The sequence below is a fragment of the Osmerus mordax genome, chromosome 2 (genome assembly GCF_038355195.1).
Source record: "Osmerus mordax isolate fOsmMor3 chromosome 2, fOsmMor3.pri, whole genome shotgun sequence".
In the NCBI taxonomy this organism is placed as follows: domain Eukaryota; kingdom Metazoa; phylum Chordata; class Actinopteri; order Osmeriformes; family Osmeridae; genus Osmerus; species Osmerus mordax.
The window spans coordinates 13,350,508-13,367,251 of NC_090051.1; the positions used below are offsets into that span (position 1 = coordinate 13,350,508).

General features: G+C 44.8%; 1 protein-coding gene across 10 annotated transcripts in view; it reads left to right on the top strand.

Moving 5' to 3' along the window:
* LOC136958922 (peripheral plasma membrane protein CASK-like) overlaps positions 1–16,273 on the top strand; it is a 32,275-nt gene extending 16,002 nt beyond the window's left edge. For 4 of the 10 annotated variants that reach the window (XM_067253123.1, XM_067253131.1, XM_067253084.1 and 1 more), the window contains 17 exons: positions 14–113; positions 736–857; positions 3,260–3,337; positions 7,081–7,161; positions 7,844–8,014; positions 8,233–8,311; positions 8,597–8,682; positions 8,851–8,919; positions 9,400–9,462; positions 10,271–10,306; positions 10,845–11,041; positions 11,244–11,353; positions 12,719–12,799; positions 12,908–12,988; positions 13,725–13,927; positions 14,343–14,426; positions 14,855–16,273. In XM_067253123.1, the coding sequence (XP_067109224.1) occupies positions 14–113; positions 736–857; positions 3,260–3,337; positions 7,081–7,161; positions 7,844–8,014; positions 8,233–8,311; positions 8,597–8,682; positions 8,851–8,919; positions 9,400–9,462; positions 10,271–10,306; positions 10,845–11,041; positions 11,244–11,353; positions 12,719–12,799; positions 12,908–12,988; positions 13,725–13,927; positions 14,343–14,426; positions 14,855–15,031 (1,818 nt within the window). In that variant the 3' untranslated portion in view covers positions 15,032–16,273. Of the gene's footprint in view, positions 1–13; positions 114–735; positions 858–3,259; positions 3,338–6,297; positions 6,346–7,080; positions 7,162–7,843; positions 8,015–8,232; positions 8,312–8,596; positions 8,683–8,850; positions 8,920–9,399; positions 9,463–10,270; positions 10,307–10,844; positions 11,042–11,243; positions 11,354–12,718; positions 12,800–12,907; positions 12,989–13,724; positions 13,928–14,342; positions 14,427–14,854 lie in introns of all 10 variants that reach the window. The other 6 variants (XM_067253139.1, XM_067253108.1, XM_067253116.1 and 3 more) reach the window with 3 other exon arrangements.
* Positions 16,274–16,744: the final 471 nt, after the last annotated feature.

A 16,744-nucleotide genomic window follows, 5' to 3' on the forward strand; every position in this document is an offset into this window, starting at 1 on the left:
TGTGTGTTTTCAGGGTGCAGTTCTAGCTGCAGTCTCCAGTCATAAGTTCAACTGTTTTTATGGAGACCCTCCCAAGGACCTTCCTGACTTCTCTGAAGACTCCACCTCCTCAGGTAGCGACGCTCTCTCTTACACACACACACACACACACGCACGCACGCACACACACACACACACACACACACACACACACACACACACACACACACACAGTGGGAACACCATGAGTGGAACTAACCCTGCATACATTCATATGCAGTTTGGAAATCTCAGCATTCAACACCCTTTTCAGCTTCATGAGTGATTTCTGTTAATCAGTTTATCAAGATTGCCATGGATGATTTTTCTTAAAAAATAAAAAATAACACTTCATATGTGTAGTCCTATCACAGCTGTTGCACACATTTACAGTATATACTATTACCTAACATACCAAGGCTAACATTGTGACCACACAAATGTTGATGACTAAAAGAATGCTTACAGTCTTACTGTTACACTGTCTTTGTATTACTGCTTCCCTGATAGGACTGCTAGCATCAGAACGTAGGTATCCTGTGTGTGTGTGTGTGTATGTGACCTGTTTGACCCCCAACTCTGTGTGTCTGTCTATTCACGTGACCCTCAAATAAAATCCATACTTGATTGCTGATTGATTTCCAATACAATTGTATTTTTTCCCAAAATGTTATGTTTATTTGTCAGAGTTCAATCAGTCGTGTGTGTTCTGTACAGGGGCTGTGTCTCAAGTTTTGGACAGTTTAGAAGAGATCCATGCTCTGACGGACTGCAGTGAGAAGGATCTAGACTTTCTACATGGGGTTTTCCAGGACCAGCACCTTCACACACTTTTGGACGTGAGTCGACACATACTTGGTCTTCTTTTGGCCTTTACCTTGATTAAACAATTGACCCCAAAGATAAGCTTTGACATATTATATTAGGTTGAGGGCAGCATTATCATTAAGATATCTACAATTTAGTTTTCAGTCAATGTATGGTGCCTTTATTGAATAAAATGGTTGTAGGCTTGGAAACACCACCTCCAAATCAATTAACTTATTCAGTGCATATAATGAAAACAGTATCACTGACCTCAGGGTAAATTACGAGAGAGGGAGAGAGGGAGGGGAGGGAACAACCTCACCCCTGAGGGAGAGAGAGAAACACAGAGGCCGAAATGGAGAGAGAGAGGGGAACCCTTCACGAAAACTGAAAGGAGAGTGAACAATGGCAGCTGTTATGTCTAGTCGTCTTTCTATGGCCCAGCAGCTTCCAGTCCTTTCTGTGTCTGCAGGGCTGACACTACCCGCCTCAACCCACACACACATGCTACCCGCCTCAACCTACACACACACGCAAATACAGACACTCACGCAAACACACACAAAGAATGAGATCCATTAGGCCAGGAGTGGATGGGTTGAACTGATTAGTCTAGTGTTTATGTATGCTCTTTTGGACCGGTCTGTCTGACAAGAGTTTGGAGACGGGTGGGTGAGTGTATTCTTGTTTCTAGAAGTAACGCTGCAGTGTTCCATCAGTCTTCTGTAGGAGTGATGGCTAGCTTAGAATGGCATAGCTTAGAATCGTAAAAAAAAAAAACATAAATACAGTTATAATCAGTGATTTCATGATGGGCGTAATGGGGAGTAAGGTTATTGAGAACAGCGGTCTAGAAATAGTGAGAACCAGGGACACCAGAATTTAGTTACTGAAGAAATTACTAGCAACCCTGTCTGATGTGTGCCACATTTGCGCTCTGAATGGGTCATGTATTTTTGTGATTTATAATAATGTATTGAAAGAGTCTGAGAGACAATATACACCAAAGTTTAATATGTAATTCAGCCACCCAAAGCCCTCTGTGTTGATTATGTCTAATAAGTGTTTTCCTGAATGCATAACCTCAACCGTGAAAATACAGATTTAGTGAAATTGTGCTTGATGATACGGGCCATCACTTGGCTCATTTTATCCGATTGCTTAAAGAAATTGATCCAGAAATGAACTCCCTATTCCTAACTTCTTAAGTAGTAAAAACTGTGTATTTTCTTAATTTGAATTTCACAGCATGTTAGCATCGAGTTAGCAAACATTTCTAGTAGTTTTACAAAAGCCAGCATCTTGCATGTTCAAGAAACAACTTCATGAGGTAGATTCAGTCCACCCTGTCTCCAGTATAACTATGATACTTTATCTTGGATATCTGGTAGGATTAGTAAATCAGCATTCTATTCGGAGAACACTTGGGCTGGGCTGAAGGAATGGTGTTTATGTATGTAGGCGACACAAGGCAGTGTTGCTCATCACCAGTGTGCCACATTGTTGCTGGTCATCACACTTTGCTGTCACGGCAAGCAGTGGAGAGAGGGCAACAGTTTCCCCAGCAGAGGGTGCAGTAAGGTGGGCAAGGTCTGGGCGGTAGAGAGGGGCAGTTGGGTGGATAAGCTCTGGGAGAGAGGGCAGTAGGGAGGCATTCATACTTAGCCTTTTTTTAAATCAACAGGGTGTGCTCTTTTTTTGTTATTTTGAAATGTCAACACAAGCTAGTTTTTCTGAACGGGGGATGCGGCCATAAAGGAGAAAGAAGGATTGTCTGCAGGACAGCTGAATACATTGTGATGGAGGCGATGAGAGGATTCTATCTCAGCTATAGTGGAGGAATTGTGTTTAACTGAGCACGTCTCTTCCTCCCAGATGGCTCCGAATCAGAGTCTCCTTCACAGCTTCTCCAGCTGCTGTCTTTGTGAACCGGGGTCTGACTCTGGGTCTGGGTCTGACTCTGGCTGATGCTCTATGAGGACAGAACAGACCTGCTGCTCTATAGATCCTCCCATTAGACTGCCGGGATTGTTTTACTCTTACAGTTAATTGTACCTATTTTCATTGTATGCATGTTTATTGTGAGGCATTTCGTACATATTAAATGTTTATCAACATCTTCATATTGGAGCATAGCAATATTTTATTGTATGGGTACTTTTGTTTTATTATTGTATGCATGGCTTACTTGTCAAAAGCGATTTGTCATGGGAAACACTGCTAACTAAATAAGAAGAAAAGGTTGAAAATGAGAAGGCAGAGGAGAGTTACAATACTCATATACACTAATTTAATATTGATGATGATGATTACACCAGATCTTACAAATGTGCAAGTTGATTAGGATTTACAGTACCGCTAGTCACTTGGTCAAGTTTGTTGATGTTTAAATTGTTTATTAATGAATGAATTGTGTGTTTTACTGTCATTGCAGCTCTATGATAAGATAAGCACCAAGTCCTCTCCATACATCAGAACCCCCCACAGTGATGCTGTCCACAGAGCCAGAGAGGTTAGTGTGTACAAACTGTGCACACACTTGCAGACACACACTTACACACACATACTTACACACACACAACCCACAATTGTTATACTGTAACCTATTGTGCTGATACAGTCAGGTCCATAAATATTTGGACATTGACACAATTTTCATCATTTTGGCTCTGTATACCACCACAATGTATTTGAAATGAAACAATCAAGATGTGCTTTAAGTGCAGACTTTCAGCTTTAATTTCAGGGTATTTACATCCAAATCAGGTGAACGGTGTAGGAATTACAACACATTTGATATGTGGCCCCCCCCTTTTTAAGGGACCAAAAGTAATTGGACAATTGGCTGCTCAGCTGTTCCATGGCCAGGTGTATGTTATTCCCTCATAAAGGGAGTTCGTTATTTCATTGACAAGGAGCAGATAAAAGGTCTAGAGTTCATTTCAAGTATGGTATTTGTGTTTGGAATCTGTTGCTGTCAACTCTCAATATGAAGTCCAAAGAGCTGTCACCATCAGTGAAGCAAGCCATCGTTAGGTTTGTTTTGATTTTTCAGCCCATCAGAGAGATAGCAAAAACATTAGGTGTGGCCAAATCAACTGTTTGGTACATTCTTAAAAAGAAAGAACGCACTGGTGAGCTCAGCAACACCAATAGACCTGGAAGACCACGGAAAACAACTGTGGTGGATGACAGAAGAATTCTTTCCCTGGTGAAGAAAAACCCCTTCACAACAGTTGGCCAGATCAAGAACACTCTCCAGGAGGTAGGCGTATCTGTGTCAAAGTCAACAATTAAGAGAAGACTTCACCAGAGTAAATACAGAGGGTTCACCACAAGATGTAAACCATTGGTGAGTCTCAAACAGGAAGACCAGATTAGAGTTAGCCAAAAAACATCTAAAAGAGCCTGTACAGTTCTGGAACAACATCCTATGGACAGATGAGACCAAGATCAACTTGTACCAGAATGATGGGAAGAGAAGAGTATGGAGAAGGGAAGGAACTGCTCATGATCCAAAGCATACCACCTCATCAGTGAAGCATGGTGGAGGTAGTGTTATGGTGTGGGCATGTATGGCTGCCAATGGAACTGGTTCCCTTGTATTTATCGATGATGTGACTGCTGACATTCATCCTACTGCTGAGCAGTAGGATGAATTCTGAAGTGTTTCGGGCAATATTATCTGCTCAGATTCAGCCAAATGCTTCAGAACTCATAGGACGGCGCTTCACAGTGCAGATGGACAATGACCCGAAGCATACTGCGAAAGCAAGGGAGTCAGTTGGCTGAGCGGTGAGGGAGTCGGGCTAGTATTGACTGCAAAGGATTTGCAACCAAGTATTAAAAGTGACAATTAGATTTATGATTATGTTAGTTTGTCCAATTATTTTTGGTCCCTTAAAAAGGGGGGGGCCACATATAAAATGTGTTGTAATTCCTACACCGTTCACCTGATTTGGATGTAAATACCCTGAAATTAAAGCTGAAAATCTGCACTTAAAGCACATCTTGATTGTTTCATTTCAAATCCATTGTGGTGGTATACAGAGCCAAAATGATGAAAATTGTGTCAATGTCCAAATATTTATGGACCTGACTGTAGGTGATCTACTCCACTCTGTAGTACTCTGCTCTACTCCACTCTGTAGTGCTCTACTCCACTCTGTAGTACTCTGCTCTACTCCACTCTGTAGAACTCTGCTCTACTCCACTCTGTAGTACTCTGCTCTACTCCACTCTGTAGTACTCTGCTCCACTATGTAGTATTCTAATCTGCTCTACTGTGCTCTGTACTGCTCTGCTCTACTCTACTGTGTACTGCTCTGCTCTACTGGGCTCTGTTGTATTATGTGCTTCTTGTCGTGTCCAATCAGTCACATGGATCTTGACCATGATTACCTCCATTGATTCCAGGGGTATTGATCATTACACGCTGCCGCCTTATCTCACAGCTAATCAGACCCTTCATGGTTTAGATGGCCCATTCATTTGAATCAGGTCTGTTAGAAGAGTGAAACATGAAGGACAGTGGGTCCCAAGGACCAGGATTGGGAAAGGCTGACTTACACAACTGTTCTGTATTTACAACAGAACCCTGCAGGTCTCAGTCTCTACAGAACCCTGGTTAGTTGTATGTAAGGTCTGATTAGCTGTGAGATAAGGCGGCAGCGTGTAATGATCAATTCCCCCTGGAATCAATGGAGGTAATCATGGTCAAGATCCTTGTGACTGATTGGACACGACAAGAAGCACAGAAGACAGCAGAGCCCAGTAGAGCAGAGCAGAGCAGTACAGAGCAGAGCAGATTACAATATTATACAGTGAAGTAGACCAGGATTGGGAAAGGCTGTAGGAATGAGCTTGTAGGCTGTCGTCTCTGGCTGTGCTAAACTTTACCAGGCTTCTCTAGGCTTCACCGTGCTGTAATCCTCTGTGGGGCTGAGTTGGAGCAGGTTAGATGGTGTGTTCGATTCCCGATGAAAGGCTGTCTCTCTTTGAGCTCTTACTTCTTCTTCTCTCCTTTTGCGGAGAACTTCCGTCACTGCCGTCTAAGCTTCCATGGACTTTTATCGGAGCTCGTGTTTTGTTCGTGAGACGAGTCCCTGCTGCTTGTTTTAGTTTGTGTGTGTGTGTGTGTTCGCTCATTCGGAGGTCCTTCTTCTTCTCTACTCTGCTTTCTCACTCTCAGCCTCGGTGGCTGCTCCTGAAATGCTTCAAAGCGATCAGACTGGAGGATTCCGCTCTTTTCTCCGGGGCTTCACCCCCAGGGGCCTGCTAACACTGACCCTGCCCTAGAGAATACCTTCTCCCCTTTGGCCTGATGGAATCTATGGTGAATAGATTGACATGAGGCCGGGGTTTCTTCCCTTCCAACCCTGTCACCTTGGTCCACTCTGACCCATGACCTCTGGTCCTTATGCGGAGGATCAGCATTGTGTAACATGTGTTCCCGTGTCTTCCTTTGCAAAGAGCCCCTCCCAAGACAAAGAAAGTGGCTCTTTGAGGCAGCTGGAAAATGTAAGATGTCCCACAAACTCCTTACACTCCAAGACGAGTTGTTTTGTAAAGTTATTTTTTCAAAATTGAAGCAGCTGGACCAGAAAGGAATATAACCCACATGTCCATCTTTTCATCTGTCTGTGAGGCTGCAATGTATAATTGTGTGTGTGTGTGTATAAGTTCACACTGTTCCAGTTATGACAAAACCGTCATTACTGTGACATTAATAGCACTTGAATGTCATCGACACAAACCTACCACAGTGATTCTTTGATTTTGAAACAAAGTTCAGTTAGTCCTGGAGCAAACCAGAAGCGAGCCAGACCTCATGTCTTAGCGAGTCTCTCACTATCCATCTCTCTCTGTCTATTTATCTCGATCTCTCTCTCTCTCTCTCTCGCTCTCTCATGCACACACACCTCACAATAGTATTGCCACATTCATCAGCCAGGTGTGACATACTGTATCTGGAGCTGATACCAGCCCAGGTAGCCAGGCGACGTGGTCATGGAGCCCGATTGGCTTGGGCATGCTCTGAGGAGTTCCCTCATTGGTTGAGAAGGGTGTGTCTTAGGGAGAGTGATAGGGATATGAGCTGTGTGCTGGACATGCGGTGGGTTTGCAGTGGACAGAAGGTGGTGACAGTTAGGGTTTATGAGCTGTGCCCTGGATGTGCTGCAAGGGTTATGAGCTGTGTGGGTTAGGGTTAGCGTAGTGGACCGAAGGTGGTGACTGTCTTCTCTGCCCATGTAGGTACTGCAGGAGATCTCCTGTTACCCTGACAACCTCGACGCCAAGGAGCTCCGAAGGATACTGACTCAGCCGCATTTCATGGTGAGTGAAAAACACGCGCGCACAAGCATAAACACACATGAACACTGATAAACACACACACTGATAAACACACACACACACACACTCATAAACAAACTCACACACTGATAAGCACACACACTTCTAAGCAAACACACTGATGAACACCCAGGCACAAGCATAAACACGCACACATGGATACACACACTCACTACTACATATCTGCATACACCATGCAGAGGTCCTGGAGGCTGTATAGTTGGTGCTAGAGGCTGTATGGTGGAATAAGAAGGTACAATTGTGTAAATGGAGAATGTGGAGAAACGATGGAAAGAGGAAGTAGATGTGCGGGGGATAAGAGAAACAAGCCGAGTACATTCCTCCTCTCTACTCTCTATACACTCTTTCTCTCCCTCTCTCTATGTCTCTCTTTCTGTCTCTTATACTCTGTCTCTCCATCTCTGTTTCTATTGTACTCTGTCTGTCTCTCTCACAGACATGACTGTCCCTCCCAGTTTAGTCACCATTATTCTGGATGCCCGCCTGCTCTCTCACCTCGACCAGTGAACCTGAGGAGGAACCCTCGTCACAGTGTTTACTGGGAGTCTTTAGCATTCCTGGTTTTGTGGTGTTAAAGTACACACTCAAATACACTGTGTGTTTGTGTGTGTGTGTGTGCGTGTGTGCGTGTGTGTGTGTGTAGGCCTTGCTGCAGACTCACGACGTAGTGGCCCACGAGGTTTACAGTGATGATGCCCTGAGGCCCGGCTCCCCGTACCTGAACGGAGAGTCACCGGAGAGCACGGATGGAGACCTGGAGAACGTGACGCGTGTGCGCCTGGTCCAGTTCCAAAAGAACACGGATGAACCCATGGTACTGTGGTATACATGTACACTTCCTACATCCAACATAGTGTCTCTGCTAAATGTACTGTTCCGATGCCTGTACAAGGTATCGTAGTTCATGTAATGTAAATGTTGATATGCATTTACCCTAGTAGAAAGAGTTTTCTATATTATGCATCTCAAACACAAGAAAGACATGTGGGAACTGTTCAAATTAGATGTGTCTCTGATAACGTGTGTGTGTAGGGTATCACACTGAAGATGAATGATCTGAACCACTGCATTGTGGCCAGGATCATGCATGGAGGAATGATCCACAGACAAGGTAGGCTACATCTGAATACCTTATCATCCCTTATCACCAGCCTTCTGAACACCTTATCATCCATTATCCCCAGCCCTCTGAAAACCTTATCATCCCTTATCCCCAACCCTCTGAACACCTTATCTCTTATCCCAAACCCTCTGAAAACCTTATCTCTTACCCCCAACCCTCTGAACACCTTATAGAGTGGCGCACGCACACACACAAACTCACACGTCGTATCATACTTTCACCACCCATACACAACTATAACTCACAACTCTCTGTCTCTCACGTTCTATGTAGGAACGCTGCATGTGGGGGATGAAATCAGGGAGATCAGTGGCATCAGTGTGGCCAACCAGACGGTGGAACAGCTCCAGAAGATGCTGGTGAGTGATGCCCTTGCAGCACAGTGCCCCCCAGGGCCCTACAGCGCCCCCCAGGGCCCCACAGCGCCCAGTAGGCAGGACTATAAAACCTTCTCTCCACAAGGGGGGGGGGGGGGGGGGACATCCTGGGAAACGGTGTAGTGTGTGAGTAAGCTTTTCTCTCCACAGAAGGAAATGAGGGGCAGCATCACCTTTAAGATAGTGCCCAGCTACAGGACACAGGGTTATCTGTGTGAGGTAAGACCAAACAAAAACGTGTTCTCACTTCTCTCAGTCCCGTCCTTACCCTTTCTGCCTCTCTGACCTCTGTCCTGCCCTCTCTCATTTCACCCCGATATCTCAAACTCTTTCTTTACCAATCCCACACACACTCCTTCTCCTCCCTCTGTCCTTGCTGTTTTTGAGCTCTGGGACCCATTACTAACTGCCTGCCTGGTGACTGAGCATGTGTGTTTATTTATCAGATATGTTTTGGCTGAGGCTGGGTGAGACAGGCTGTTCATCTTTTACCACACACTAGCTGACACTCTACCACACCCAAGCTGTGAACATTTTACACACCCTACTCGTCGTAGAACTGTTAGATAAACAACCAACAAAATAAGAATGTGCCAGTCAAGTAACTGCTTTCACTCCTGGTTCCTGAGTGAGTGTGTATAGGTGTGTGTGTGTGTGTTATGGTGGCTGTATATTGCTGACCTGTGTGTCTTATTTCAGAGAGATTCCCCCTCCACCCCGTCTCCTGCCAACGGTCACTCCAGCATTAACAGTTCTATCTTGGTAAGGATGACCCCTCCTCCTGACCAACCCTGTCTCCCCCCCCCCACCCCTGACCAACCGTGTTTTTTACACCCCACATCCCTTGAAAATTACGCTCCTCTGCGCCCCTCCCTCCAGCCTTTGTGTGTGAGGGAACGCGCCACCTCCCTTTTTTTTTATCTTAGCATCGCTTCCAATTGAGCATACACACCTTTATTTGAAGTTTAATATCACCAACGCTGATAGTAATATGAGTGTCAGAACGAGTTAGGGTTGTTACGCTTCAAATGTTACCGCTAATCTGCTGTCTGTTTTGTCTGACTGGCTGCTTCTATAATTATTCTCACACGTCATCTATTCCACCAGACCTCTCCCAGACACACTAGTGCTCCAGGCATCTGCTGTACTTGCTCTCTGCTTGCTTCCTATCACCCTGCCCACACACAGACTGGTTGTGAAGCCAGCTGTCCTTTTCACTAATAAGAATGATCTATGAGTATTATAAAGAATGAAGTCTTGGTTGTGTATAGCTGCCACACCCATGTGGTAAAGTCTCTCTCTCTCTCTCTCTCTCTCTCTCTCTCTCTCTCTCTCTCTCTCTCTCTCTCTCTCCCTCTCCCTCTCCCTCTCCCTCTCCCTCTCCCTCTCCCTCTCCCTCTCCCTCTCCCTCTCCCTCTCCCTCTCCCTCTCCCTCTCCCTCTCCCTCTCTCTCTCTCTCTCTCTCTCTCTCTCTCTCTCTCTCTCTCTCTCCTTCCTCTCCTTCCTCTCTTCCTCTCTTCCTCTCTTTTCTCTCTCCCCTCTCCCCCATTACTGGATGTGTTTCTCACAGGACCTGCCGTCCACCATCCAAACCAAGAGTCGACAGGTGAATACCAGCACACACTCTCTTAATCTTGCTCTCCACTACAGCTTTTTCAATTTCCCAGTCCTTTCACCCCCCATAAACACACTCTGTGTGTAGCATGAAGTATGGCTTCAGCAGATACTGAACTTAGTGATCCAATCATGGTCTGTGTTAAGATTAATTTGATATTGATTGAGTGAAGAGATTTGAACAGACATGGTGTCCTGATCTCTCTTCAGGGAAGCCAAAGAGCTCTCTTTATCAGCAATGATGTCACCCCTTACCACACACACCAACCACATACACACCCAACCCCCCACCACACACACACAACCCCCCACTACACACACCAACCACATATACACCAACCACACACACCTCTTTACCATCTCTCTATTTGTGTTTCTTTTGTCTGTCTCGATCGCTCTCTCCCTGAATGTCTCTCTTTATCTTACCCCTTCCTGCTCTCAAATATATTTTCCCTAATTTATTTTATCTCTGTCCCGCCGCCTCAACCCATGACCCCCTCACACCTCCACATGACCTCTGACCCCCTCAGATCTATGTGCGAGCCCAGTTTGAGTATGACCCTTCCAGAGATGACCTCATCCCCTGTAAGGAGGCAGGGATTCGTTTCGGGGTCGGCGACATCATCCAGATCATCTCCAAGGACGACCACAACTGGTGGCAGGGCCAGCTGGAGGGCAGGAGCAGCTGCCCCGCGGGGCTCGTCCCCTCACCGGAGCTCCAGGAGTGGTGAGGACACGCACTGCTCAAACCCCTAACAATATTGCAGGACTCATCAAATCTACAGGTGTACACAAAAACACCTTTTGAAAAGTCAGATGGACACACACAGACACACACACAGGCAGACAAACACAACACAACACATTGGCAACACCAACATTCATAGAACACTTGTAATGGAACTCTGTGTGTGTGTGTGTGTGTGCAGGCGCGTGGCATGCTGTGCTATGGAGAAAACCAAGCAGCAGACCAGCTGTACCTGGTTTGGTAAAAAGAAGAAGCAGTACAAAGACAAGTACCTGGCGAAACACAATGCAGGTCAGTATTCACACAGTGCAGTATTTACTTGCATACACACACGCAAGCAAGCAAGCAAGCAAACACATACCAGAAGGAACATTTACTACCATCATAAACACATGAATCATCTCAACCACATGTAGAAATATGCCACTCTCCCCCAAGTTGTTACTGCGCTTCATGTATCTGTGGTTGTGTGTTTGAAGGGTCTGTGTGTGTCTTAAGGGTTGTTGTGTCTGAAGGGTTGTTGTGTCTGAAGGGTTGTTGTGTCTGAAGGGTTGTTGTGTCTGAAGGGGTGTTGTGTCTGAAGGGGTGTTGTGTGTGTGTGTGTGTGTGTGTGTGTGTGTGTGTGTGTGTGTGTGTGTGTGTGTGTGTGTAAAACAGATGACAGGCAACAGAAGCTTGTAAAGGTAGTTCCAATCACAGTCCCATGCCAGGGATAACTGGCTGAGTTGGCCCAGAAGCAAAAGAATGTTATGTCTGTAATGTATACAGTAGTTATTTACACATCCAGATATGACCAGCAGAGTGCAGCACCTTCTGCCTACTGACTGCTGGATGAAAGAGCTTTCCCGACTTTGCTGCGCCACAGTGTGGTAAACACATAATATGCACATACAATAATATAAACACATGCACATACAACGTATTATGCAGACATACACAAATAAATGTACACCAATAACAAACAAAAAAGATGCAATTACCATGGGGAAGAGTTCAAAGAATATACATCCAGCCCCACACCCCTGAGTTCATCCTCCCTGTTTGAAAGACTGATGTTTTATGGCACTGATGAATTCATCATCCTGTTCAGCCGCTGTGGGAGTCTGAACCGCCTTCCAGACAGTAGACACAGACACAGCATCCTACCGCAGACACAGCACTCGACTGCAGACATAAGGCACTGTAGCCCAGAGTGGCGTGTCAGCTACGATAGCTTTGAGCTTTCAGGTTGACATTTTGCTTATTAACTGTTGATCTAAGGTCCTGTGTGGGAAATAAATATGTTGCCAAAGGGGTGAACACGATGCATGTTCATTCTCTGCTGGTCTAATGGTGTGGAGATGTTACACCAGCTCTCAGCAGTGGACTCGTCAATCACGTACATTTTAACCACTGTGTAATCAAGGTGTGTTATGTTCATTTTTCCCGCTGCCCACCTCCAAACTACCTTTATGTAAGTAACCAGCAGTGACACTAGATAACATTCCTCTATTTCCAGTCGTATTAATGTCCGTCTTATTTCTTATTGTTTGTCCCCGACCCATGTCCAACTGTTACACACTGTCCATCTCTCTTACCTTTCCTTAAGTTGACCCTTATTATTAAGTCTCACTTTCTGTTTCCACTCTCTTTCCTTCTCTATTTCTCTTCCTTCAGTATTTGACCAACTAGACCTCGTCACATATGAAGAGGTTGTCAAACTTCCAGCATTCAAAAGGAAAACACTGGTTCTGTTAGGTAAGCACGATCCATAACATGATCTCCAGTGCAGGATGTGTTTGCTGGGGAGCAGCATTAGGACCATGGGGACACCAGAGTAACTTCTTGCTGGCGTGTCTTCCTCAGGAGCCCACGGCGTGGGACGAAGGCACATCAAGAACACGCTCATCACCAAACACTCGGACAGATTCGCTTACCCAATCCCACGTAAGACACACACACACCTACCCAATCCCACGTAAGACACACACACACACAGAACTACCCAATCCCATATAAGACACACACACTGAAGAAGTATTAGATAGTACCCAATTGCTGTGAAAGTACCAAGGCAATGAAGTGAATCGCCAAGTACAAGTTCAAGACAAAATTAACATTTATTATAGATCTATACGGTGCAGTTGTCTGATGCACTCAAGTTGAGCATCTCAGAGGACTTGACCAAGAATACAGGAATCAAGGCAGTTAAATAGTATCACAATATAGGGGGTTATACTCACAAGAAACGTCAGGGGGATGACAATCAACATGGCCTTTGCAAGCACAGAAAGAAGACGCCACTTGCTAGATAGCTTTTGTTTAGGCTTTAGATACGGCTCCTAGAAATGGCCCTGACGTTCCATGGTCTCATGAGCTAATATAGCAGGCTAGAGTTCAAACATTGTTTATTATATTCAGCATTCCAAACAGTATAAAAGTAATAAAGTAATCATTAGCTGTAATCTTTCATTATTGTTAACTGATCAGTGGTTAAGGACAGACGTCTTCACACACCTCCCAATCCCAAACAAAAAGGACACACACACACCCCTAAATCAATCCCACATAAAACACGCCTCACCTAAAATCTCTATCCTCTTTGTCCTCTTTCGAATGTGGATGAAGGATGCGCTCACCTCATAGTTCTGTCTCTGTCCATCTTCCTGTTCCATCTTTCCAGACACCACCAGGCCTCCTAAGAAGGACGAAGAGAATGGGCAGAACTATTACTTTGCGTCCCACGAGCAGATGATGCTGGACATTAGTAATAATGAGTACCTGGAGTACGGCAGCCACGAGGACGCCATGTACGGAACACGGCTGGAGACCATCCGCGACATCCACCAGCAGGGACGCATCGCTATCCTGGACGTAGAGCCTCAGGTGAGTGTGTGCGATTGCATGCGTATTTGTGTGCGCTTGCGTGCGTATGCATGTGTGTTAGCACAAATATGTGTGTGTGTGTGTGTGTATGAGCTAGGGAGTCAGGTGGCTGAGCGGTTAGAGAATCGGGCTAGTAATCAGAAGGTCGCTGGTTCGATTCCAGGCTGTGTCAAATGACGTTGTGTCCTTGGGCAAGGCACTTCACCCTACTTGCCTCGGGGGAATGTCCCTGTACTTACTGTAAGTCGCTCTGGATAAGAGCGTCTGCTAAATGACTAAATGTAAAAGAGTGTTTATGGGTATGCATAAGTGTGTGTGCGTGTATAAATGTATGTGCTTATGTGTGTATGAATGAGTGTGATAATGCGTATGAGTGTGATTGTGTGTGTGATCTAAAATTCTGTTCTTTGTCCAGGCCCTGAAAGTGCTGCGGACAGCAGAGTTTGCTCCATATGTTGTTTTCATCGCTGCACCGACCATCACCCCTGGAATCAACGAGGTACGTACACAAACATACAAGGGTAAAGTTTTCTTTAAAAGAGATAAATTAAAGTATACATAAAATCATAAAAAAATTGGAACACAACATGACAGTTTTTCTGTGCACTCATGTCACAGTAACGGCAGTTCTGTCATAACTGTGGAACAGTAGGAGAATTATTTGAACTTTATAATCTGAATTAAAAGTGAAAAAAGGAAATCTTAAAATATGTATATATATTTAAGCTAACGGTGTAGAATATATAAGAATTGCACGCAAGATTATTCATGCAAAGAACAGAAAAGTGAGATGAACATACAAAAGTTGTCTCGTTGATTTTTCATGCTGCATTTGTTTCACCTCTCAGCTGCCCAAACAATGCAGAACGTACCTAGACCCATGAGGTAGGTTAACAAGCTGTCTGCCCTTCACTCCTCTGTGCCCAGGATGAGTCTCTACAGCGTCTGCAGAAGGAATCTGAGATCCTCCAGAAGATGTACGCTCACTGCTTTGACCAGACCATCATCAACAACCAGATCGATGAGACACTCCAGCACCTGGAAGTGGCGGTGGAAGAAGTATGCTCCAGTGCTCAGTGGGTGCCCATCTCTTGGGTTTATTAGGACTCACCCCACTCCTCTCCTGGGTCTACTAGGACTCATCCCCCTCATCTCCTGGGTCTATTAGGACTCCCCCCCATCATCTCCTGGGTCTATTAGGACTCATCCCCATCATCTCCTGGGTCTATTAGGACTCCCCCCCCCCCCCCCCCCCCCCATCTCCTGGGTCTACTAGGACTCATTCCCCTCATCTCTTATCTTCTTCCCTACTTCTTACATTCCTCTTACATGTTCTTTTCTATCCGATCATCTCATTTCTTGGAACAAAAAAAAACACACAGAAAATCATTCCTAAAACCAATGAGAACCTTGAGCCTTCAGACCCTCCGTGTTTCTGCACATGACACGTAGTGGTTCAGCACAAGCTTCAGCAGCCAATCAGACTTGCTCTTACAGATCATAACATTGTAATGTTGTATAAACCTAAACAAACTAATGCATATTGTTATGTCTACGATAGCTAGAAGGAAAACATTGTAGACGTGTGCTGTTCGTCCTCCCATGTTGGTGTTGTAGCTCTCTAGACACGGTTAGTGGAGATCCCCTCAACAGACGAGGAGCACATCTATCGATTTACCATTCTGTCTTGTATTCACCCTTCATTAAGTTCATTACAAACATGTACTGTAGCCTCTGCAGTCTCTGTTTTTGTGTTTATCTCCTTATAAACAGTGGGTGTAGCTATAAAGAACTGCTATTGTAGAGACATCTGTTACAGGTACTGTCTCTTCTAAATGAATCTATAAAGATTTTTTTGAGATGGAAGGTTACGCCCTGGAGGATATTCAGATTCTAGACAGAGTTCCCTGTCCTGTAACCTCACAGGAAGAAGAAGAAACAACATTCCACTGTGGAAGATTCAACTCAAACCAAAAGGACAGAACAATGACGCATATGCGCATGCCTGCATTCTGGAGATTCTAGAAAAAAGATTTTTCAGTGGACTAGATTGTGATGAGGTGTTTGTTTTGGATTTGTGGTTCAATCAGCTCTGCCTTTTCACATATGTTGTCAGAGTATTCATGTTTTAATTCAGTCAAAGAAAGATAAATGATGATTTTTATTCTTGAGTTGTGTTCCTGGTTGAAAATGCTGAACATATACAAAATGAGGCAGCAGCTGGTGTGTCTGAATAACCCTGCATCTGATACAACTGACTGGCCCGTGTACATTCATGTCTTGGAATAATGAAAGTTCTTAAGTAGATGAATAATTTTTTTAATACATTTCCTTTTGTGTTGAAAGATGAAACTGGCTGTTTGTTTGTTTTTTACCTTATCAAGAGCGGTAACCCTGTCAACTCTTTACACACACGTGTTAATGCAAGATACAGGTTCATTCTTGAGTGTCTACTTTGGTCGCTTTGTCTTAAATCTAGCTAGACTGTGTTGGGTTCAGCATGTAGTGCCAAGAGCCTGGGGGTAATTCACTTACAGTGGTAATTGAACAGTGGAAATCCATCATGTGAATTCCAGTAGACGATGCCATGGCCCTCTAGCGTACGGCTGGGCCGAGGGTTCAGCACCGATAGTCCTGGTCTAATCCTACATTACACGGCATGAGGGGGGCAGATTACCCAGGGTTCACAGCTGCACTTAAGTGACACCTATTTGAAGCTAGAAGGCCTTATATTAACAGGCAAGAGAGTACAACTCAGAATGGATGTTTTTTTAACAATGGTTGGATTTTACTTAATCAAAAACATAATCAGGTGTG